Source organism: Tachyglossus aculeatus, chromosome 22, assembly GCF_015852505.1.
Source record: "Tachyglossus aculeatus isolate mTacAcu1 chromosome 22, mTacAcu1.pri, whole genome shotgun sequence".
NCBI classification, from domain to species: domain Eukaryota; kingdom Metazoa; phylum Chordata; class Mammalia; order Monotremata; family Tachyglossidae; genus Tachyglossus; species Tachyglossus aculeatus.
This window is the reverse complement of record NC_052087.1, coordinates 58,901,900-58,921,492: the sequence shown is the minus strand read 5'-3', so window position 1 is coordinate 58,921,492 and position 19,593 is coordinate 58,901,900. Positions and strand designations below refer to the sequence as shown.

Genomic DNA, 19,593 nt, shown 5'->3' with positions numbered 1-19,593 from the left:
AGGGCTACTGGCTGGGCTAGAGACTGGTCAGTGAGCAGGGGCCAGGGCTACCGGCTGGGCTAGAGACAGGTCAGCGTGCAGGGGGCAGGGCTACCGGCTGGGCTAGGGACTGGTCAACGAGCAGGGCCCAGGGCTACCAGGTGGACTAGAGACTGGTCAGTGTGCAGGGCCCAGGGCTACCAGCTGGGCTAGAGGCTGGTCAATGAGCAGGGGCCAGGGCTGCCGGCTGGGCTAGAGGCTGGTCAGTGAGCAGGGGCCAGGGCTACCGGCTGGGCTAGAGACTGGTCAGCGAGTGGGGGCCAGGGCTACCGGCTGGGCTAGAGGCTGGTCAGTGAGCAGGGGCCGGGGCTACCAGGTGGGCTAGAGACTGGTCAGCGAGCAGGGGCCAGGGCTACCAGCTGGGCTAGAGGCTGGTCAGCGAGCAGGGGCCAGGGCTACTGGCTGGGCTAGGGACTGGTCAACGAGCAGGGGCCAGGGCTACCAGCTGGGCTAGAGGCTGGTCAGTGTGCGGGGGGGCAGGGCTACCAGCTGGGCTAGGACTGGTCAACGAGCAGGAGCCAGGGCTACCGGCTGGGCTAGGGACTGGTCAGCATGCGGGGGGCAAGGCTACCAGCTGGGCTAGAGACTGGTCAGCGAGCAGGGGCCAGGACTACCAACTGGGCTAGAGACTGGTCAGCGAGCAGGGGCCAGGGCTACCAGCTGGGCTAGAGGCTGGTCAGCGAGCAGGGGCCAGGGCTACTGGCTGGGCTAGGGACTGGTCAGCGAGCAGGGGCCAGGGCTACCAGCTGGGCTAGAGTCTGGTCAGTGTGCAGGGGGCAGGGCTACCAGCTGGGCTAGGGACTGGTCAATGAGCAGGGGCCAGGGCTACCGGCTGGGCTAGGGACTGGTCAGTGTGTGGGGGGCAGGGCTACCAGCTGGGCTAGGGACTGGTCAACGAGCAGGGGGCAGGGCTACCAGCTGGGCTAGGGACTGGTCAACGAGCAGGAAGCAGGGCTACTGGCTGGGCTAGAGGCTGGTCAGTGAGCAGGGGCCAGGGCTACCGGCTGGGCTAGAGGCTGGTCAGTGTGTGGGGGGCAGGGCTACCAGCTGGGCTAGGGACTGGTCAACGAGCAGGGGCCAGGGCTACCAGCTGGGCTAGAGGCTGGTCAATGAGCAGGGGCCAGGGCTGCCGGCTGGGCACAGGGACTGGTCAATGAGCAGGGGCCAGGGCTACTGTCTGGGCTAGAGGCTGGTCAGTGAGCAGGGGCCAGGGCTACCGGCTGGGCTAGAGACAGGTCAGCGTGCAGGGGGCAGGGCTACCGGCTGGGCTTGGGACTGGTCAACGAGCAGGGCCCAGGGCTACCAGGTGGGCTAGAGGCTGGTCAGTGTGCAGGGGGCAGGGCTACCGGCTGGGCTAGGGACTGGTCAATGAGCAGGGGCCAGGGCTACCGGCTGGGCTAGGGACTGGTCAACGAGCAGGGGCCAGGGCTACCAGGTGGGCTAGAGGCTGGTCAGTGTGCAGGGGGCAGGGCTACCAGCTGGGCTAGGGACTGGTCAGCGAGCAGGGGCCAGGGCTACCGGCTGGGCTAGGGACTGGTCAACGAGCGGGGGGCAGGGCTACCAGCTGGGCTAGGGACTGGTCAACGAGCGGGGGGCAGGGCTACCGGCTGGGCTAGGGACTGGTCAGTGAGCAGGGGGCTGGGCTACCGGCTGGGCTAGAGACAGGTCAGCGTGCAGGGGCCAGGGCTACCAGGTGGGCTAGAGGCTGGTCAACGAGCAGGGGCCAGGGCTCCCAGCTGGGCTAGAGACTGGCCAGTGTGCGGGGGGCAGGGCTACCAGCTGGGCTAGAGACTGGTCAGCGAGTGGGGGCCAGGGCTACCAGCTGGGCTAGAGGCTGGTCAACGAGCAGGGGCCAGGGCTACCGGCTGGGCTAGGGACTGGTCAACGAACAGGGGCCAGGGCTACCAGCTGGGCTAGGGACTGGTCAACGAGCGGGGGCCAGGGCTACCAGCTGGGCTAGAGGCTGGTCAGTGTGCAGGGGGCAGGGCTACCAGCTGGGCTTGGGACTGGTCAACGAGCAGGGGCCAGGGCTATCAGCTGGGCTAGAGGCTGGTCAATGAGCAGGGGCCAGGGCTGCCGGCTGGGCACAGGGACTGGTCAATGAGCAGGGGCCAGGGCTGCCGGCTGGGCACAGGGACTGGTCAATGAGCAGGGGCCAGGGCTACTGTCTGGGCTAGAGGCTGGTCAACGAGAGGGGCCAGGGCTACCGGCTGGGCTAGGGACTGGTCAGTGAGCGGGGGCCAGGGCTACCAGCTGGGCTAGAGACTGGTCAGCGAGTGGGGGCCAGGGCTACTGACTGGACTAGAGACTGTTCAGCGTGCAGGGGGTAGGGCTACCAGCTGGGCTAGAGGCTGGTCAATGAGCAGGGGCCAGGGCTACCCGCTGGGCACAGGGACTGGTCAATGAGCAGGGGCCAGGGCTAGGGGCGGGTCAGTGAGCAGGGGCCAGGGCTACCAGCTGGGCTAGGGACTGGTCAGTGAGCAGGGGCCAGGGCTACCAGCTGGGCTAGGGACTGGTCAGTGAGCAGGGGCCAGGGCTACCAGCTGGGCTAGAGTCCGGTCAGCGTGCAGGGCGCGGGGCGTACTAGAGCGCGGCGGTTGCCCGGACCGCAGGCGGAGCTGAGCCTCGTGGCGGGCTACGGGTCCCCCAAGGACGTGGCCGTGTACGGAGCCGTGGGCCTCCCGCCCGCGCGGACCTTCATCGTGGGCCGCGCCGTGCGGAAACTGCAGGCCCAGTGCCAGGTGAGGGGGGCGAGGAGGGCGGCGGGCCCGGCGGGCCGGGGGGGCGGCGGGCGGCGGGCCGGGCGAGCCGGGGCCACGTGCCTTGTCGTCGCAGTTCCTGTCCGAAGGCTACGTGGCCCACCTGGCCCGGCTGGAGCCGGGCGGCCGCCTCCACGCCCCGCCGAGGCCGGGGCCGGGCCAGGCCGGCTTGGGGGGTCCGGCCCCCGGAGACTTTCTGCGCAAACAGAGTCAGCTGCTGCGGGCCCGGGGGCCCGGCCAGGCCGAGCGCCAGGGGCCCGGGACCCCCCCGACGGCCCCGGCCCGCGCCAAAGGCCGCGGCGGCAGCGGCGGCCTCAAGCTGGACGGCCAGGAGTGAGGCCGGTGGCCGGGCCCCGGGGACTTCTTGTTGCCACGATGGGGGCCCCTCCCCGTGCCCCCCATCGTCCTTTCCCTCTCTTTCCCCTTGGGACCGTTCCTGGACCGTTCTGGGGGGGGACCCCAAGTAGGGAGGAGAAGGCCGGCGGCGGGAGCCGACCCTTTTGCCCCTTGTTGGATAGGGACCGTCTCTCTATGTCGCCGACTTGTCCTTCCCAAGCGCTTAGTCCAGTGCTCCGCACACAGTCGGCGCTCAATAAACACGATTGATTGTGAAGACCGTGAAAATAAACTTCCCACCCTCCGCCCCGTGCCCTCTCTTGGTGTGCGACTCTTCCTCCTCCGGACCGCAAGCCCCTTGACTTGCGGCCTTTCTAGACCGGGAGCCCGCTGTCGGGTCGGGGCCGTCTCTAGGTGTTGCCAACTTGGACTTCCCGAGCGCTCAGTCCAGTGCTCTGCACACGGTAAGCGCTCAATAAATACGATTGATCGGGATGGGAACGGGTCTACCGCCTCGGTTCTGGTGTACGCTCTCGAGCAGCGTGGCTCTCAGTGGAAAGAGCCCGGGCTTTGGAGTCCGAGGTCACGGGTTCATGTCCCCGCTCCGCCAATTGCCGGCTGTGTGACTCTGGGCAAGTCACGACACTTCTCTGGGCCTCGGTTCCCTCATCTGGAAAATGGGGATTAAAACAGTGAGTCCCCCATGGGACAACCCGATCACCTTGTAACCTCCCCGGCGCTTAGAACAGTGCTTTGCACATAGTAAGTGCTTAATAAATGCTATCATTATTATTATTATTTAGGACAGCGCTCTGCACACAGTAAGCACTCAATAAATACCAGCGATTCTGCCCCCTTCCTCACCCCCTATCTATAATAATAATAATAATGATAGCATTTATTAAGCACTTACTATGTGCAAAGCACTGTTCTAAGCGCTGGAGAGCCTACAAGGTGATCAGGTTGTCCCACGTGGGGCTCACAGTCTTAATCCCCATTTTACAAATGAGGGAACTGAGGCATAGAGAAGTTAATAATAATAATGATGGCATTTATTAAGCGCTTACTAGGTGCAAAGCACTGTTCTAAGCGCTGGGGAGGTTACAAGGTGATCAGTCTGTCCCAAAGGGGGGCTCACAGTCTTAATCCCCATTTTACAGATGAGGGAACTGAGGCATAGAGAAGTTAATAATAATGATAATAGTGATGACATTTATTAAGCGCTTACTATATGCAAAGCACTGTTCTAAGCGCTCGGGAGGTTACAAGGTGATCAGGCTGTCCCAAAGGGGGGCTCGCAGTCTTAATCGCCATTATACGGATGAGGGAACTGAGGCATAGAGAAGTTAACAATAATAATAATAGTGATGACATTTATTAAGCGCTTACTATGTGCAAAGCACTGTTCTAAGCGCTGGGGAGGTTACAAGGTGATCAGGCTGTCCCAAAGGGGGGCTCGCAGTCTTAATCCCCATTTTCCAGATGAGGGAACTGAGGCCCAGAGAAGTGAAGCGACTGGCCCAAAGTCACCCGGCTGACAGTTGGCGCAGCCGGGGTTGGAACCCGTGACCTCTGACTCTGAAGCCCGGGCTCTTTCCACCGAGCCACGCTGCTTCTCCACTGGTCCGCTTTAATAATAATAATAATGATGGCATTTATTAATCGCTTACTATCATCATCATCATCAATCGTATTTATTGAGCGCTTACTATGTGCAGAGCACTGTACTAAGTGCTTGGGAAGTCCAAGTTGCCAAGCACTGTTCTAAAGCACTGGGGGAGATACAAGGCGATCAGGTTGCCCCACGGGGGGGCCCACAGTCTTCATCCCCATTTTCCAGATGAGGGAACTGAGGCCCAGAGAAGCGACCGGCCCAAAGTCATCCGGCTGACAGTTGGCGCAGCCGGGGTTGGGACCCGTGACCTCTGACCCCGAAGCCCGGGCCCTTCCCACTGAGCCACGCTGCTTCTCCACCGGTCCGCTTTAATAATAATAATAATGCTGGCATTTATTAAGCGCTCACTATGTGCCAAGCACTGTTCTAAGCGCTGGGGGAGATAGAAGGTGATCAGGTTGCCCCACGGGGGGCCCGCAGTCTTCATCCCCATTTTCCAGATGAGGGAACTGAGGCCCAGAGAAGTGAAGCGACCGGCCCAAAGTCACCCGGCTGACAGTTGGCGCAGCCGGGGTCGGGACCCGTGACCTCTGACCCCGAAGCCCGGGCCCTTCCCACTGAACCACGCGGCTTCTCCGCTGGAAAGCCGCGTCACTTCTCTGGCCCACGGCTTTCCGACCGTGAGCCCTTTTAGACCGTGAGCCCGCTGTCGGGTAGGGACCATCTCTCTACGTTGCCAATTTGGACTTCCCAAGCGCTTAATCCAGTGCTCTGCACAGAGTAAGCGCTCGATGAATACGATGGATGATGACGATCTATCAGATGGGGATAGAGACCGGGGGGAGCGGACCACCGCTCCGCGTGCAGAGATGGAGGGGCCGGGCGCCTTGTGGGGGGATAAATACACGTTTATACGGATACAGAGCGAAGCGGGGAGGCGGGGAGGGCGGGGGCGGCCGCCTTCACGGGGCGAAGATGGCCCGGAAACGCGCTCTGTCCTCTTGGTCCTTCTGTCGCAGCCGGGCCTCGAGCGAGCGCAGCTCCCGGCTGACCGCGGGGGCCAGGGCCGGCTCCAGCTGCAGGACCTTGGCGAAGTCGGCCTGGGCCTCCCGGGCGTTCCACACGGCCGCGTGCGCCTTCCCCCGCTTGAAGTAGGCCTTCACGTTGTCTGTCGGGACGGCGGGGGACACCCGACCTCAGCGCCGGGCCGCCCCGCGCGGGGACGGCGGCCCGTCGGTCGGATTGACGGGGCGCTTACTGCGCGCGGGGCACCGCGCTCGACGCTTGGGAGAGGGCGAGGCTGTCGACTGTGAGCCCCACTGTTGGGTAGGGACCGTCTCTCGATGTTGCCAACTTGGACTTCCTCATCATCAATCGTATTTATTGAGCGCTTGCTGTGCGCAGAGTACAGTGTAGTACAGTGCTCTGCACATAGTAAGCGCTCAATACGATCGATGATGATGATGCAGAGCACTGGACTAAGCGCTTGGGAAGTCCAAGTTGGCAACATCGAGAGACGGTCCCCACCCGACAGCGGGCTCACAGTCTAAGAGGGGTGAGACGGAGAACAAAACCAAACATACTAATGAAATAAAATAAATAGAATAGATAGGTACAAGTAAAATAAATAGAGTAACAAATATGTACAACCATATATACATCTATATATGGAGCTGTGGGGAAGGGAAGGAGGTAAGATGGGGGGGATGGAGAGGGGGATGAGGGGGAGAGGAAGGAGGGGGCTCAGTCTGGGAAGGCCTCCTGAAGGAGGGGAGCTCTCAGTAGGGCCTTCCCAAGCGCTTAGTCCAGTGCTCTGCACACAGTAAGCGCTCAATAAATACGATTGATTGATTGACAAGGTGGCGATATTACAGACACGTTCCCTGCCCACAGCCCACTTCCGGTCTTGTAGAGGGGGAGGCTGACGTTAATAATAATAGTAATGGCATTTATAATAATAATAATAATAATGTTGGCATTTGTTAAGCGCTTACTATGTGCAAAGCACTGTTCTAAGCGCTGGGGGTGGGGGATACAAAGTGATCAGGTTGTCCCATGTGGGGTTCACGGTCGTCCTCCCCGTTTTACAGGTGAGGGAACCGAGGCTCAGAGAAGTGAAGCGACTGGCCCAAGGTCACCCGGCAGACAGGTGGCGGAGCTGGGATTCGATCCCGTAATAATAATAGTAATAATAATGACATTCATTAAGCGCTTAATGATCACAGTCTTCATCCCCATTTTCCAGATGAGGGAACTGAGGCCCAGAGAAGTTAAATGACTTTCCCAAAGTCACAGAGCCGACAAGTGGCGGAGCCGGGATTCGAACCCATGACCTCTGACTCCAAAGCCCGGGCTCTTATTATACATTTATACAGCATTTATACAGTGCTCTGCAAACAGTAAGCGCTCAATAAATACGATTGATTGATTTATTAAGGGCTTACTATGTGCCAAGCACTGTTCTAAGCGCTGGGGAGGTTACAAGGTGATCAAGCTGTACCACGGGGGGCTCACGGACTTCATCCCCATTTTACAGAGGAGGGAACTGAGGCCCAGAGAAGTTAAGCCTGGCTCAGTGGAAAGAGCATGGGCTTCGGAGTCATAGGTCATGGGTTCAAATCCCGGCTCCGACACTTGTCCGGTGTGGGACTTTGGGCAAGTCACTTCACTTCTCCGGGCCTCAGTTCCCTCATCTGGAAAATGGGGATGAAGACTGTGAGCCCCCCGTGGGACAACCTGATCACCTTGTAACCTCCCCAGCGCTTAGAACAGTGCTTTGCACATAGTAAGCGCTTAATAAATGCCATCATTATTAAGTGACTTGCCCAAAGTCACACAGCTTATAATTGGCGGAGCCGGGATTTGAACCCGTGACCTCTGACTCCAAAGCCCGGGCTCTTTCCACTGAGCCACGCTGCTTCTCTAATAAAAAATCGGTTACAGCTGTGGCCGTAAGTGGCGTGGGGCCGGACGAAGGGAGCGAGTTGGGGCAACGCGGAAGGGAGGGGGAGAGGAGGAAAGACAATCAGGGAAGGCCTCCTGGAGGAGATGGGCCACTTCGAAGCAGGGGAGAGTGACGGCCTGTCGGATTTTCATTCACTCATTCATTCAATCGTATTGACTGAGCGCTTACTGTGTGCAGAGCACTGGACTAAGCGCTTGGGAAGTCCAAGTTGGCAACATATGGAGACGGTCCCTACCCAACAGTGGGCTCACAGTCTAGAAGGGGGAGACAGAGAACAAAACATATTAACAAAATAAAATAAGTAGAATAACTATGTACAAGTAAAATAGAGTAATATTGCTTTGCACATAGCAAGCGCTTAATAAATGCCATCATTATTATTATTATATGATATCCCACTTCCGACCCCTCCGCCCATCCGCCAAGCTAGCTCTCTTCCTCCCTTCAAAGCCCTACTGAGAGCTCACCTCCTCCAGGAAGCCTTCCCACACTGAGCCCCCTCTTTCCTCTCCCCCTCTCCATCCCCCCACCCCACCTCCTTCCCCTCCCCACAGCACCTGTAATATATGTTTGTACAGATTTATCACTCTATTTTACTTGTACATATTTACTATTCTATTTATTTTGTCAATGATGTGCATCTAGCTTTACTTCTATTTATTCTGACGACTTGACACCTGTCCACGTGTTTTGTTTTGTCGTCTGTCTCCCCCTCCTAGACTGTGAGCCTGCTGTTGGGTAGGGACCGTCTCTGTATGTTGCCGACTTGGACTTCCCAAGTGCTCAGTCCAGTGCTCTGCACGCAGTGAGAGCTCAATAAATACGATTGAATGAATGAATGAATGAATGAGCCCGTTGTGGGGTAGGGACCGTCTCTATATGTTGCCGACTTGGACTTCCCATGCGCTTAGTACAGTGCTCTGCACACAGTAAGCGCTCAATAAATACGACTGATTGAATGAATGAATGAGCCCGTTGTTGGGTAGGGACCGTCTCTGTATGTTGCCGACTTGGACTTCCCAAGCGCTCAGTCCGGTGCTCTGCACACAGTAGGCACTCGATAAATATGATTGAATGAACGAATGAATGAATGAATGAATGAGCCCGTTGTTGGGTAGGGGCCGTCTCTATATGTTGCCGACTTGGACTTCCCATGCGCTTAGTACAGTGCTCTGCACAGAGTAAGTGCTCAATAAATACCATTGAATGAATGAATGAGCCTGTTGGGTAGGGACCGTCTCTGTATGTTGCCGACTTGTACTTCCCATGCGCTTAGTACAGTGCTCTGCACACAGTAAGTGCTCAAGAAATAAGATTGAATGAATGAATGAGCCCGTGGTTGGGTAGGGACCGTCTCTGTATGTTGCCGACTTGGACTTCCCATGCGCTTAGTACAGTGCTCTGCACACAGTAAGTGCTCAAGAAATAAGATTGAATGAATGAATGAGCCCGTGGTTGGGTAGCGACCGTCTCTGTATGTTGCCGGCTTGGACTTCCCAAGCGCTCAGTCCAGTGCTGTGCACACAGTAGGCGCTCAATAAATCCGACTGAATGAATGAAGATGAGGGGGAGGGAGGGCGTTCCAGGGCAGGGCCAGGGGTCGACGGCGAGACGGACGAGATGGAGGTAGGGAAGTGGTTGGGCGGGGGGCGGTGGCGACGGGCTGGGGGCCACTCACCCTCGTATTTGTTGAGGATCGTGGAGCAGTGGTCCAGCACCTCGTAGTATTCCTGGGCTACCAACTTGCACTGACAGTAGTTGAGCAGGAGCGGGGTGATCTGCAGGTCCAGCCGGATCCAGTCCGGGGAGCCCGGCTGCTCCTGGGGGGGCCAGGCCGCTCAGTCCCACCCCCCCAGAGCCCCCCAAAACCCCATCTCCGGCCCCCGGCCCCCACCTTCATCTGCAGGTTCTTGAGGCAGGCGATGGCGTCGTAATACTTGGCCGCGGCCTCCTGCACGCGGCCCTCGCGGTACAGGCGGTTGCCGTCCTGGTGGATGAGGGGCACGGCCGCCGTCTTCTCCTCGTCCGTCATGGCCCAGGGGTCCTGCTGGTAGGAGCCGGGCTTCTCCACCTGGAGGGGCGGAGCGGGTCATCATCATCATCAATCGTATTTATTGAGCGCTTACTGAGTGCAGAGCACTGGACTAAGCGCTTGGGAAGTCCAAGTCGGCAACATATAGAGACGGTCCCTACCCAACAGTGGGCTCACGGTCTAAAAAGGGGAGACAGAGAACCAAACCAAACATACTAACAAAATTGAATAAATAGAATAGATATGTACAAGCAAAATAAATAGAGTAATAAATCTGTACAAGCATATATACATATATACAGGTGCTGTGGGGAAGGGAAGGAGGGAAGATGGGGGGGATGGAGAGGGGGACGAGGGGGAGAGGGAGGAAGGGGCTCAGTGTGGGAAGGCCTCCTGGAGGAGGTGAGCTCTCAGTAGGGCCTTGAAGGGAGGAAGAGAGCTAGCTTGGCGGATGGGCAGAGGGATTGGGGGCATTCCGGGTCCGGGGGATGACGTGGGCCGGGGGTTGACGGCGGGACGGGCGAGAACGAGGCCCGGTGAGGAGATTAGCGGCGGAGGAGCGGAGGGTGCGGGCTGGGCTGGAGAAGGACAGAAGGGAGGGGAGGGAGGAGGGGGCAAGGGGATGGATGGACAGCCTGGAAGCCCAGGGTGAGGAGTTTCTGCCTGATGCGCAGATTGATTGGTAGCCACTGGAGATTATTGAGGAGGGGAGTGACATGCCCAGAGCGTTTCTGGACAAAGACAATCCGGGCAGCAGCGTGAAGTATGGATTGAAGTGGGGAGAGACACGAGGATGGAAGATCAGAGAGAAGGAGGCTGATGCAGTAGTCCAGACGGGATAGGAGGAGAGCTTGAATGAGAAGGGTGGCGGTGTGGATGGAGAGGAAAGGGCGGATCTTGGCAATGTAGGGTGGATCTTGCAATGTCAACCCCACAGGGATCCAACTTGTACTTCCAAGCGCTTAGTCCAGTGCTCTGCACAGAGTAAGCGCTCAATAAATACGATTGATTGATTGATCACATCCACATTCATTCAGTCATTCAGTCATATTTACTGAGCGCTTACTGTGTGCAGTGCACTGGACTAAGCGCTTGGGAAGTCCAAGTTGGCAACATATAGAGACGATCCCTACCCAACAGCGGGCTCACAGTCTAGAAGGGGGAGACAGAGAACAAAACAAAACATATTAACAAAATAAAATAAATAGAATAAATATGTACAAATAAATAGAGTAATAAATCCGTACAAACATATATCCATATATCCAGGTGCTGCGGGGAGGGGAAGGAGGTAAGGCGGGGGGCGATGGGGAGTGGGAGGAGGGGGAGAGGAAGGAGGGGGCTTCCGTCTCCCCTTCTAATAATAATAATTATAATAATGATGATGGCATTTATTAAGCGCTTACTATGTGCAAATCACTGTTCTAAGCGCTGGGGAGGTTACAAGGTGATCAGGTTGTCCCACGGGGGGCTCACAGTCTTAATCCCCATTTTAGAGATGAGGGAACTGAGGCATAGAGAAGTGAAGTGACTTGCCCAAAGTCACCCAGCTGACAATTGACGGAGCCGGGATGTGAACCCATGACCACTGACTCCAAAGCCCGGGCTCTTTTCCACTGAGCCACGCTGCCGCTCTAGGCCGGACGCTCTTTGTGGGCAGGGGACGCATCTACCAACCGTTGTATCGTCTGCTCCCAGGTGTTCAGTACAGTGTTCCGCACACAGTAAGCACTCAATAAATACCGCTGACGGAATGATTGTGTCGGAACCTCCTCACTGTACCTCGTTCTCGTCCGCTTTGCCGTCGACCCCCGGCCCACGTCCTTCCCCGGGCCCGGAATGCCCCCAATCCCTCTGCCCATCCGCCAAGCTAGCTCTCTTCCTCCCTTCAAGGCCCTACCGAGAGCTCACCTCCTCCAGGAGGCCTTCCCACACTCAGCCCCCTCCTTCCCATCCCCCCCACCCTACCTCCTTCCCCTCCCCACAGCCCTTGTATATGTATTTGTTCGGATTTATTACTCTATTTATTTTACTTGTACATATTTACTACTCTTTTGTTATTTATTTATTTTACTTGTACATATCTATTCTATTTATTTTATTTTGTTAGTATGTTTGGTTTTGTTCTCTGTCTCCCCCTCCTAGACCGTGAGCCCACTGTTGGGTCGGGCCCGTCTCTAGATGTTGCCAACTTGGACTTCCCAAGCGCTTAGTCCAGTGCTCTGCACACAGTCAGCGCTCAATAAATATGATTGATTGATTGGTTGGTTGGGGACCCCCTCTCCCCGCTCTGCCCCGGCACCTTGATCATCTCTCTATTTATTTTATTTTGTTAGTATGTTTGGTTTTGTTCTCTGTCTCCCCCTCCTAGACCGTGAGCCCACTGTTGGGTCGGGCCCGTCTCTAGATGTTGCCAACTTGGACTTCCCAAGCGCTTAGTCCAGTGCTCTGCACACAGTCAGCGCTCAATAAATATGATTGATTGATTGATTGGTTGGGGACCCCCCTTTCCCGGCTCGGCCCCGGCACCTTGATCATCTCCATGGCAAAGATGAGGGGCTGGGGATGCTGCTGCAGGGCGTCGAGGTCCTCGTGGCCCAGCGACGAGTGTTCGTGCATCTGGGCGATGCCGCAGCAGTGCCGCTGCCCTTCCAGGGGGTCCTTGCCCGCCGCGATGTTGCGCAGGCTCTTCGACACCAGCGGGTACATGACTACGTGCTTTGGGGGGGCGTCCGGGGTCCGGTCGGCATCGCAGTAATGATAAAAAAGAATAATAATAACGGTGGCATCTGTTAAGCGCTTCCTTTGTGCCAGGCACTGTACCCCTTTTAGACTGTGAGCCCACTGTTGGGTAGGGACCGTCTATGTTGCCAACTTGGACTTCCCAAGCGCTTAGTCCAGTGCTCTGCACACAGTAAGCGCTCAATAAATACGACTGATGATGATGATATGTTGCCAACTTGGACTTCCCAAGCGCTTAGTCCAGTGCTCTGCACACAGTAAGCGCTCACTAAATACGATTGATTGATTCTGTTGTCTGTCTCCCCCTTCTAGACTGTGAGCCCACTGTTGGGTAGGGACCGCCTCTATATGTTACCGACTTGGACTTCCCAAGCGCTTAGTCCAGTGCTCTGCACACAGTAAGCGCTCAATAAATACGATGGAATGAATGTTGCCGACTTGTACGTCGCACTGTAATAATGATGGCATTTATTAAGCGCTTACTGTGTGCAGAGCACTGTTCTAAGCGCTGGGGAGGTTACAAGGTGATCAGGTTGTCCCACGGGGGGCTCACAGTCAAGCCCCATTCATTCAGTCGTATTTATTGAGCGCTTACTGTGTGCAGAGCACTGTACTAAGCGCTTGGGAAGTCCAAGTTGGCAACATATAGAGACAGTCCCTACCCAACATCATCATCAGTCGTATTTATTGAGCGCTTACTATGTGCAGAGCAACAGCGGGCTCACAGTCTAGTCCCCTTTGTTACTTCCCCTTATCTGTTGGGTAGGGACCATCTCTATATGTTGCCAACTTGGACTTCCCAAGCGCTTAGTACAGTGCTCTGCACACAGTAAGCGCTCAATAAATACGATTGACTGATTGATTGATCTGTAATTTATATTAAAGCCCCTCCCCTGCTACACTGTAAACTCCTTGAAGACAAGGATTGTAGTGTACTCCCCATTTTACAGATGAGGTCACTGAGGCCCAGAGAAGTGAAGTGACTTGCCCAAAGTCACACGGCTGACAATTGGCAGAGCCGGCATTTGAACCCATGACATCTGACTCCAAAGCCCGGGCTCTTTCCACTGAGCCACGCTGCTTCTCTCCCCCTTCTAGCCCGTGAGCCCGTTGTTGGGTAGGGACCGTCTCTCTATGTTGCCGGCTTGGACTTCCCAAGCGCTTAGTCCAGTGCTCTGCACACAGTGGGCGCTCAATAAATACGATTGAATGAATGAATGAATGACTGGGGCGGATGCGGACACGGGCCCTGTCCCACATGAGGCTCACAGACTTAATCCTCGCCTTACAGATTAAGATTTACAGATCACTGAGGCACGGAGACGTGAGGTGACTTGCCCAAGGTCACCCAGCAGACAGGTGGTGGAGCCGGGATTAGAACTCGGGTCCTTCTGAATCCCAGGGTCTACCCACTAGACCACGCTGTGTCTCCCGTTGTGATCCCTCCCCACCTAACTCCAAGGTGAGGTGTAGAGACTTTTTACTCTATTTACTCTACTTGTACATAATTATAATAATAATAATGGCATTTATTAAGCGCTTACTATGTGCAAAGCACTGTTCTAAGCGCTGAACATGTTTACTATTCTATTTATTTTGCCAATGATGTGCATCTAGCTTTACTTCTGTTTATTCTGACAACTTGACGCCTGACCACAAGTTTTGTTTCGTCGTCCGTCTCCCCCATCTAGACCGTGAGCCTGCTGTCGGGTAGGGACCGTCTCTCTATGTTGCCAACTTGGACTTCCCAAGCGCTTAGTACAGTGCTCTGCACACAGTAAGCGCTCAATAAATACGACTGAATGAATGAATGGAGGTGTGGCAGGTCAGAGCTCTGGGAGATAAGACGGCAGGAGTGGGCAGAACCGTCAGGAATCGCTCTTGCTCCTGGTATCCACAGTGCTTTGCACGCAATAAGCACTTAATAAATACCATCATCATTATTATTATTATTATTATTATATCTTTTATAGTCTTTTAGACTGTGAGCTCACTGTTGGGTAGGGACTGTCTCTATATGTTGCCAGTTTGTACTTCCCAAGCTCTTAGTACAGTGCTCTGCACATAGTAAGCGCTCAATAAATACGATTGATGATGATGATGACTGTCTATGTTGCCAACTTGTACTTCCCAAGCGCTTAGTACAGTGCTCTGCACACAGTAAGCACTCAATGAATACGATCGATTGATTGATTGATTGACCAGCCCCACGCCCGGGACGTCTGTCTCCTCCTGAAGCCTGGCAGCTCCTTGTGAGGGGGGAACGTGTCTCCCGCCTCTTGGGCTGCACTCCCCCGAGCGCTTAGTACAGCGCTCTGCACACCGTAAAAGCGCTCAGTTGATGGGGAGGGGTGGGTGCGGGCTACCTTGACTTCACAGAGGAACTCGGCCACCTCGCCTTCCCGCATGGTGCTGAGGATGGTCTCCCATACGGGCAGCTTGAACTTCTTGCCGATGATGAGCTCCATGGGCTTCCCGCGACTGCGACTGTCGTCGATGGGGGGGCCCAAGCCATCGCTGCGGAGGGTCCGGTAGTGGAACGTCGCCTGGCGGGCCGGGGAAGGGGGGCGGCGGTGGTTCGGATATCCTGGCCCCCTCCACCGTTTCCCCATCCCTCTCTCCCTTCCTCCTCCCCCGGCTCCCTTGCCCCCGCACCTTCAGGGTGCAATGCAGGTATCCACCCCTCCAGGAGGGCACACTCGCATCCGGACAGGAGTCCCCCACCCAATGCCTGGGAGACGGGGTGCCCCCCACCCAACACTTGGGAGGCGAGGGACCCCCATCCAATCCCTGCGAGGCGGGGGCCCCCTCACCCAATCCCTGGGAGGCAGGAATTCCCCTCACCCAAGCCCTGGGAGGCAGGGATCCTCCCTCGCCCAATCCCCGGGAGGCAGGGGTCCCCCCTCACCCAGTCCCTGGGAGGCAGGGGTCCCCCTCACCCAATCCCCGGGAAGTAGGGGTCCCCCTCGCCCAATTCCCGGGAGGCAGGGGTTCCCCTCACCCAATCCCTGGGAGGCAGGGGTCCCCCCTCACCTAATCCCTGGAGGCAGGGGTCCCCCCCCCCACCTAATCCCTGGAGGCAGGGGTCCCCCCCCCACCACAATCCCCAGGAGGCAGGGGTTCCCCCTCACCCAATCCCTAGCAGGGGTCCCATAAACCCAATCCCTGGGAGGCAGGAGTCCCCCTCGCCCAATGCCTTGGAGGCAGGGGTCCCCTTCACCCAATTCCAGGGAGGCAGGGGTCCCCCTCACCCAATTCCAGGGAGGAAGAGTTCCCCTCACCGAATCCCTAGGAGGCAGGGGTCCCCCTAACCCCGTCCCTGGGAAGCAGGAGTCCCCCTCACCTAATCCTGGGGAGGTAGGATTCCCCCCTAACCCCATCTCCAAGAGGCAGGCCTCCCCCTCACCCAATTCCAGGGAGGCGGTGTTACCCTCACCTAAACCCTGGGAGGCAGGGGTCCCCCCTCACCCTATCCCTGGGAGGCAGGATTCCCCTTCACCCAATCCCTGGGAAGCAGGAGTCCCCTTCACCTAATCCCTGGGAGGCAGGGATCCCCCTCACCCAATTCCAGGGAGGGAGAGGCCCCCCTCACCCAATCCCTAGGAGGCAGGGGTCCCGTTAACCCCATCCCTGGGAGGCAGGGGCCCCTCTCACCCAATCCCTGGGAGGCAGAGTTCCCCCTCGCCCAATCCCTGGGAAGCAGGAGTTCCCTTCACCCAATCCCTGGGAAGCAGGGGTTCCCTTCATCCAGTCCCTGGGAGGCAGGGGCCCCTCTCACCCAATCCCTGGGAGGCAGAGTTCCCCCTCGCCCAATCCCTGGGAAGCAGGTGTTCCCTTCACCCAATCCCTGGGAAGCAGGGGTTCCCTTCACCCAATCCCTGGGAGGCAGGAGTCCCCTTCACCTAATCCCTGGGAGGCAGGGATCCTCCTTACCCAATTCCAGGGAGGGAGAGGCCCCCCTCACTCAATCCCTGGGAGGCAGGGGGCCCCCCTCACCCAATCCCTAGGAGGCAGGGGTCCCGTTAGCCCCATCCCTAAGAGTCAGGGGCCCCTCTCACCCAATCACTGGGAGGCAGAGTTCCCCCTCGCCCAATCCCTGGGAAGCAGGGGTTCCCTTCACCCAATCCCTGGGAGGCAGGAGTCCCCCTCATCCAATCCCTGGGAGGCAGGAGTCCCCCTTCACCCAATCCCTGGGAGGCAGGAGTCCCCCTCACCCAGTCCCTGGGAGGCAGGAGTCCCCCCTTACCCAATCCCTGGGAGTCAGGAGTCCCCCTCACCCAATCTCTGGGAGGCAGGGCCCCCCCTCACTTAATCCCTTGAAGGCAGGGGTTCCCCTCACCCAATTCCAGGGAGGCAGGGGTCCCCCCTCACCCAATTCCAGGGAGGCAGGGGCCCCCCCTCACCCAATTCCAGGGAGGCAGGGGCCCCCCTCACTTAACCCCTTGAAGGCAGGGGTCCCCCCCCCCCACCCAATCCCTGGGAGGCAGGGGCCCCCCCTCACCCAATCCCTTGAAGGCAAGGGTCCCCTTCACCCAATTCCAGGAAGGCAGGGGTCCCCTTCACCCAATTCCAGGGAGGCAGGGGTCCCCCCTCACCCAATTCCAGGGAGGCAGGGGTGCCCCCTCACCCAATTCCAGGGAGGCAGGGGTCCCCCCTCACCCAATTCCAGGGAGGCAGGGGTCCCCCCTCACCCAATTCCAGGGAGGCAGGGGTCCCCCTCACCCAATTCCAGGGAGGCAGGGGTCCCCCCTCACCCAATTCCAGGGAGACAGGGGTGCCCCCTCACCCAATTCCAGTGAGGCAGGGGTCCCCCTCACCCAATTCCAGGGAGGCAGGGGTCCCCCCTCACCCAATTCCAGGGAAGCAGGGGTCCCCCCTCACCCAATTCCAGGGAGGCAGGGGTCCCCCCTCACCCAATTCCAGGAAGGCAGGGGTCCCCCCTCACCCAATTCCAGGGAGGCAGGGGTTCCCCTTCCCCAATCCCTGGGAGGTGGGAGCCACCCCCCACCCCCCCAAAATGGGCTGTTGTTTAGCACGAGGCTTAGCGCTTAGTAAGGGTTGAACGCTAGACTGTGAGCCCATTGTTGGGAAGGGACCGTCTATGTTGCCAACTTGTCCTTCCTAAGCGCTTAGTACAGTGCTCCGCACACCGTAAGCGCTCAATAAATACGACTGAATGAATGAATGCCTGGGAAGCAGGGCCCCGCACCCCCCGACCCCACCACTAGGGGCGGGGCCTGCTGCAGTCACCCCCGCCGGCCCCGCCCCCTCCCCGGAGCCCCGCCAATCAGCGTCGAGCCCCGCCCTCGAGCCCGGCGGCGCGGGCCAATCGGGAGGCCGAACGCGCGCGCCCCCTCCCGGCCGGCGCCTCCCGCGGCTCCGCACCTTGGTTCCGTCCCGGAAGTCCCACAGCTCGCCCCGGCCCTCCTTCACCAACCGCTTCTCGATCCCGTCGGCCCGCAGCCCGGCCGCCCGATCCGCCATCCTCCTCCTCCTTCCCCGCCGCTTCCGCCCGGCGACGTCCGGGGGGCGCCCTTCGGCGACTTCCGGAAATGCTTCGGCAACTTCCGGAGGGGAGGGGAGGGAGGGAGCGGGCGCCGCCATCTTGCTTGAGGGCGGAAGCGGTGCCCGGACCTAACCGGAAGTTGGGCTTCTCGCGGAGGCCGGAAGTTCCCCTCCCCCCCCCCCACGCCCCACCCGGGCCTCACTGCGGCTGCTCGGCCTCTGGCACGTGCCGCCCTCTGCCCACTCATTCATTCATTCATTCATTCATTCATTCATTCAGGCGTATTTATTGAGCGCCTACTATGTGCAGAGCACTGTAATAAGCGCTTGGGAAGTCCAAGTTGGCAACATAGAGACGGTCCCTACCCAACAGTGGGCTCACAGTCTATCAATCAATCAATCAATCAATCAATCGTATTTATTGAGCGCTTACTATGTGCAGAGCACTGGACTAAGCGCTTGGGAAGTACAAATTGGCAACACACAGAGACAGTCCCTACCCAACAGTGGGCTCACAGTCTAAAAGGGGGAGACGGAGAACAAAACCAAACATACCAACAAAATAAAATAAATAGGATAGAAATGTACAAGTAAAATAAATAAATAAATAAATAAATAATAGAGTAATAAATATGTACAACCATATATCCATATATACAGGTGCTGTGGGGAAGGGAAGGAGGGAAGATGGGGGGATGGAGAGGGGGACGAGGGGGAGAGGAGGGAAGGGGCTCTAGAAGGGGAAGTCTAGAAGGGGGAGACGGACAGATGGTGTCAAAATCATCAGAACAAATAGAATTAAAGCTATATTCATTCAATCGTATTTATTGAGCGCCTACCATGTGCAGAGCACTGGACTAAGCGCTTGGGAAGTCCAAGTTGGCAACATAGAGACGGTCCCTACCCAACAACGGGCTCACAGTCTATAACGGGGAGATAGATGGTGTCAAAACCATCAGAACAAGTAGAATTAAAGCTATATTCATTCATTCATTCAATCGTATTTATTGAGCGCTTACTGTGTGCAGAGCACTGGACTAAGCGCTTGGGAAGTCCAAGTTGGCAACATGGAGACGGTCCCTACCCAACAACGGGCTCACAGTCTAGAAGGGGAAGACAGATGGTGTCAAAATCATCAGAACAAATAGAATTAAAGCTATATTCATTCATTCATTCATTCAATCGTATTTATTGAGCGCCTACTGTGTGCAGAGCACTGGACTAAGCGCTTGGGAAGTCCAAGTTGGCAACATGGAGACGGTCCCTACCCAACAACGGGCTCACAGTCTATAACGGGGAGATAGATGGTGTCAAAACCATCAGAACAAGTAGAATTAAAGCTTTATTCATTCATTCATTCAATCGTATTTATTGAGCGCTTACTGTGTGCAGAGCACTGGACTAAGCGCTTGGGAAGTCCAAGTTGGCAACATAGAGACGGTCCCTACCCAACAGTGGGCTCACAGTCTAGAAGGGGGAGACAGATGGTGTCAAAACCATCAGAACAAATAGAATTAAAGCTATATTCATTCATTCATTCAATCGTATTTATTGAGCGCTTACTGTGTGCAGAGCACTGGACTAAGCGCTTGGGAAGTCC

At 57.2% G+C, this 19,593-nt stretch overlaps 2 protein-coding genes across 2 annotated transcripts in view; one reads left to right on the top strand and one right to left on the bottom strand.

Moving 5' to 3' along the window:
• PITPNM1 (phosphatidylinositol transfer protein membrane associated 1) overlaps window positions 1-3,441 on the top strand; it is a 67,582-nt gene extending 64,141 nt beyond the window's left edge. The window contains exons 22-23 of the mRNA XM_038765040.1: window positions 2,652-2,780; window positions 2,875-3,441. Coding sequence (XP_038620968.1) covers window positions 2,652-2,780; window positions 2,875-3,135 — 390 coding nt within the window. The 3' untranslated portion in view covers window positions 3,136-3,441. The remainder of the gene's footprint in view (window positions 1-2,651; window positions 2,781-2,874) is intronic.
• Window positions 3,442-5,489: 2,048 nt separating this feature from the next.
• LOC119943414 (aryl hydrocarbon receptor interacting protein) lies at window positions 5,490-18,030 on the bottom strand. Its single transcript, XM_038764381.1, has 6 exons — window positions 17,874-18,030; window positions 14,855-15,034; window positions 12,276-12,464; window positions 9,609-9,785; window positions 9,393-9,534; window positions 5,490-5,917 (listed from the first exon to the last, which is right to left on the bottom strand). The coding sequence occupies exons 1-6, from the start codon at window positions 17,970-17,972 to the stop codon at window positions 5,712-5,714; spliced, it is 993 nt and encodes a 330-aa protein (XP_038620309.1). The 5' UTR covers window positions 17,973-18,030; the 3' UTR covers window positions 5,490-5,711.
• Window positions 18,031-19,593: the final 1,563 nt, after the last annotated feature.

Excerpts from the sequence above, each read along its gene's own strand:
- LOC119943414 (XM_038764381.1), bottom strand. The coding sequence starts at position 17,972 with ATGGCGGATCGGGCGGCCGGGCTGCGGGCCGACGGGATCGAGAAGCGG. Across the intron at positions 12,465-14,854 it reads AGTTCCTCTGTGAAGTCAAG|CACGTAGTCATGTACCCGCT; the intron begins GTAGCCCGCACC and ends GCCCCCCCAAAG. Across the intron at positions 5,918-9,392 it reads GATCCTCAACAAATACGAGG|ACAACGTGAAGGCCTACTTC; the intron begins GTGAGTGGCCCC and ends CCGTCCCGACAG.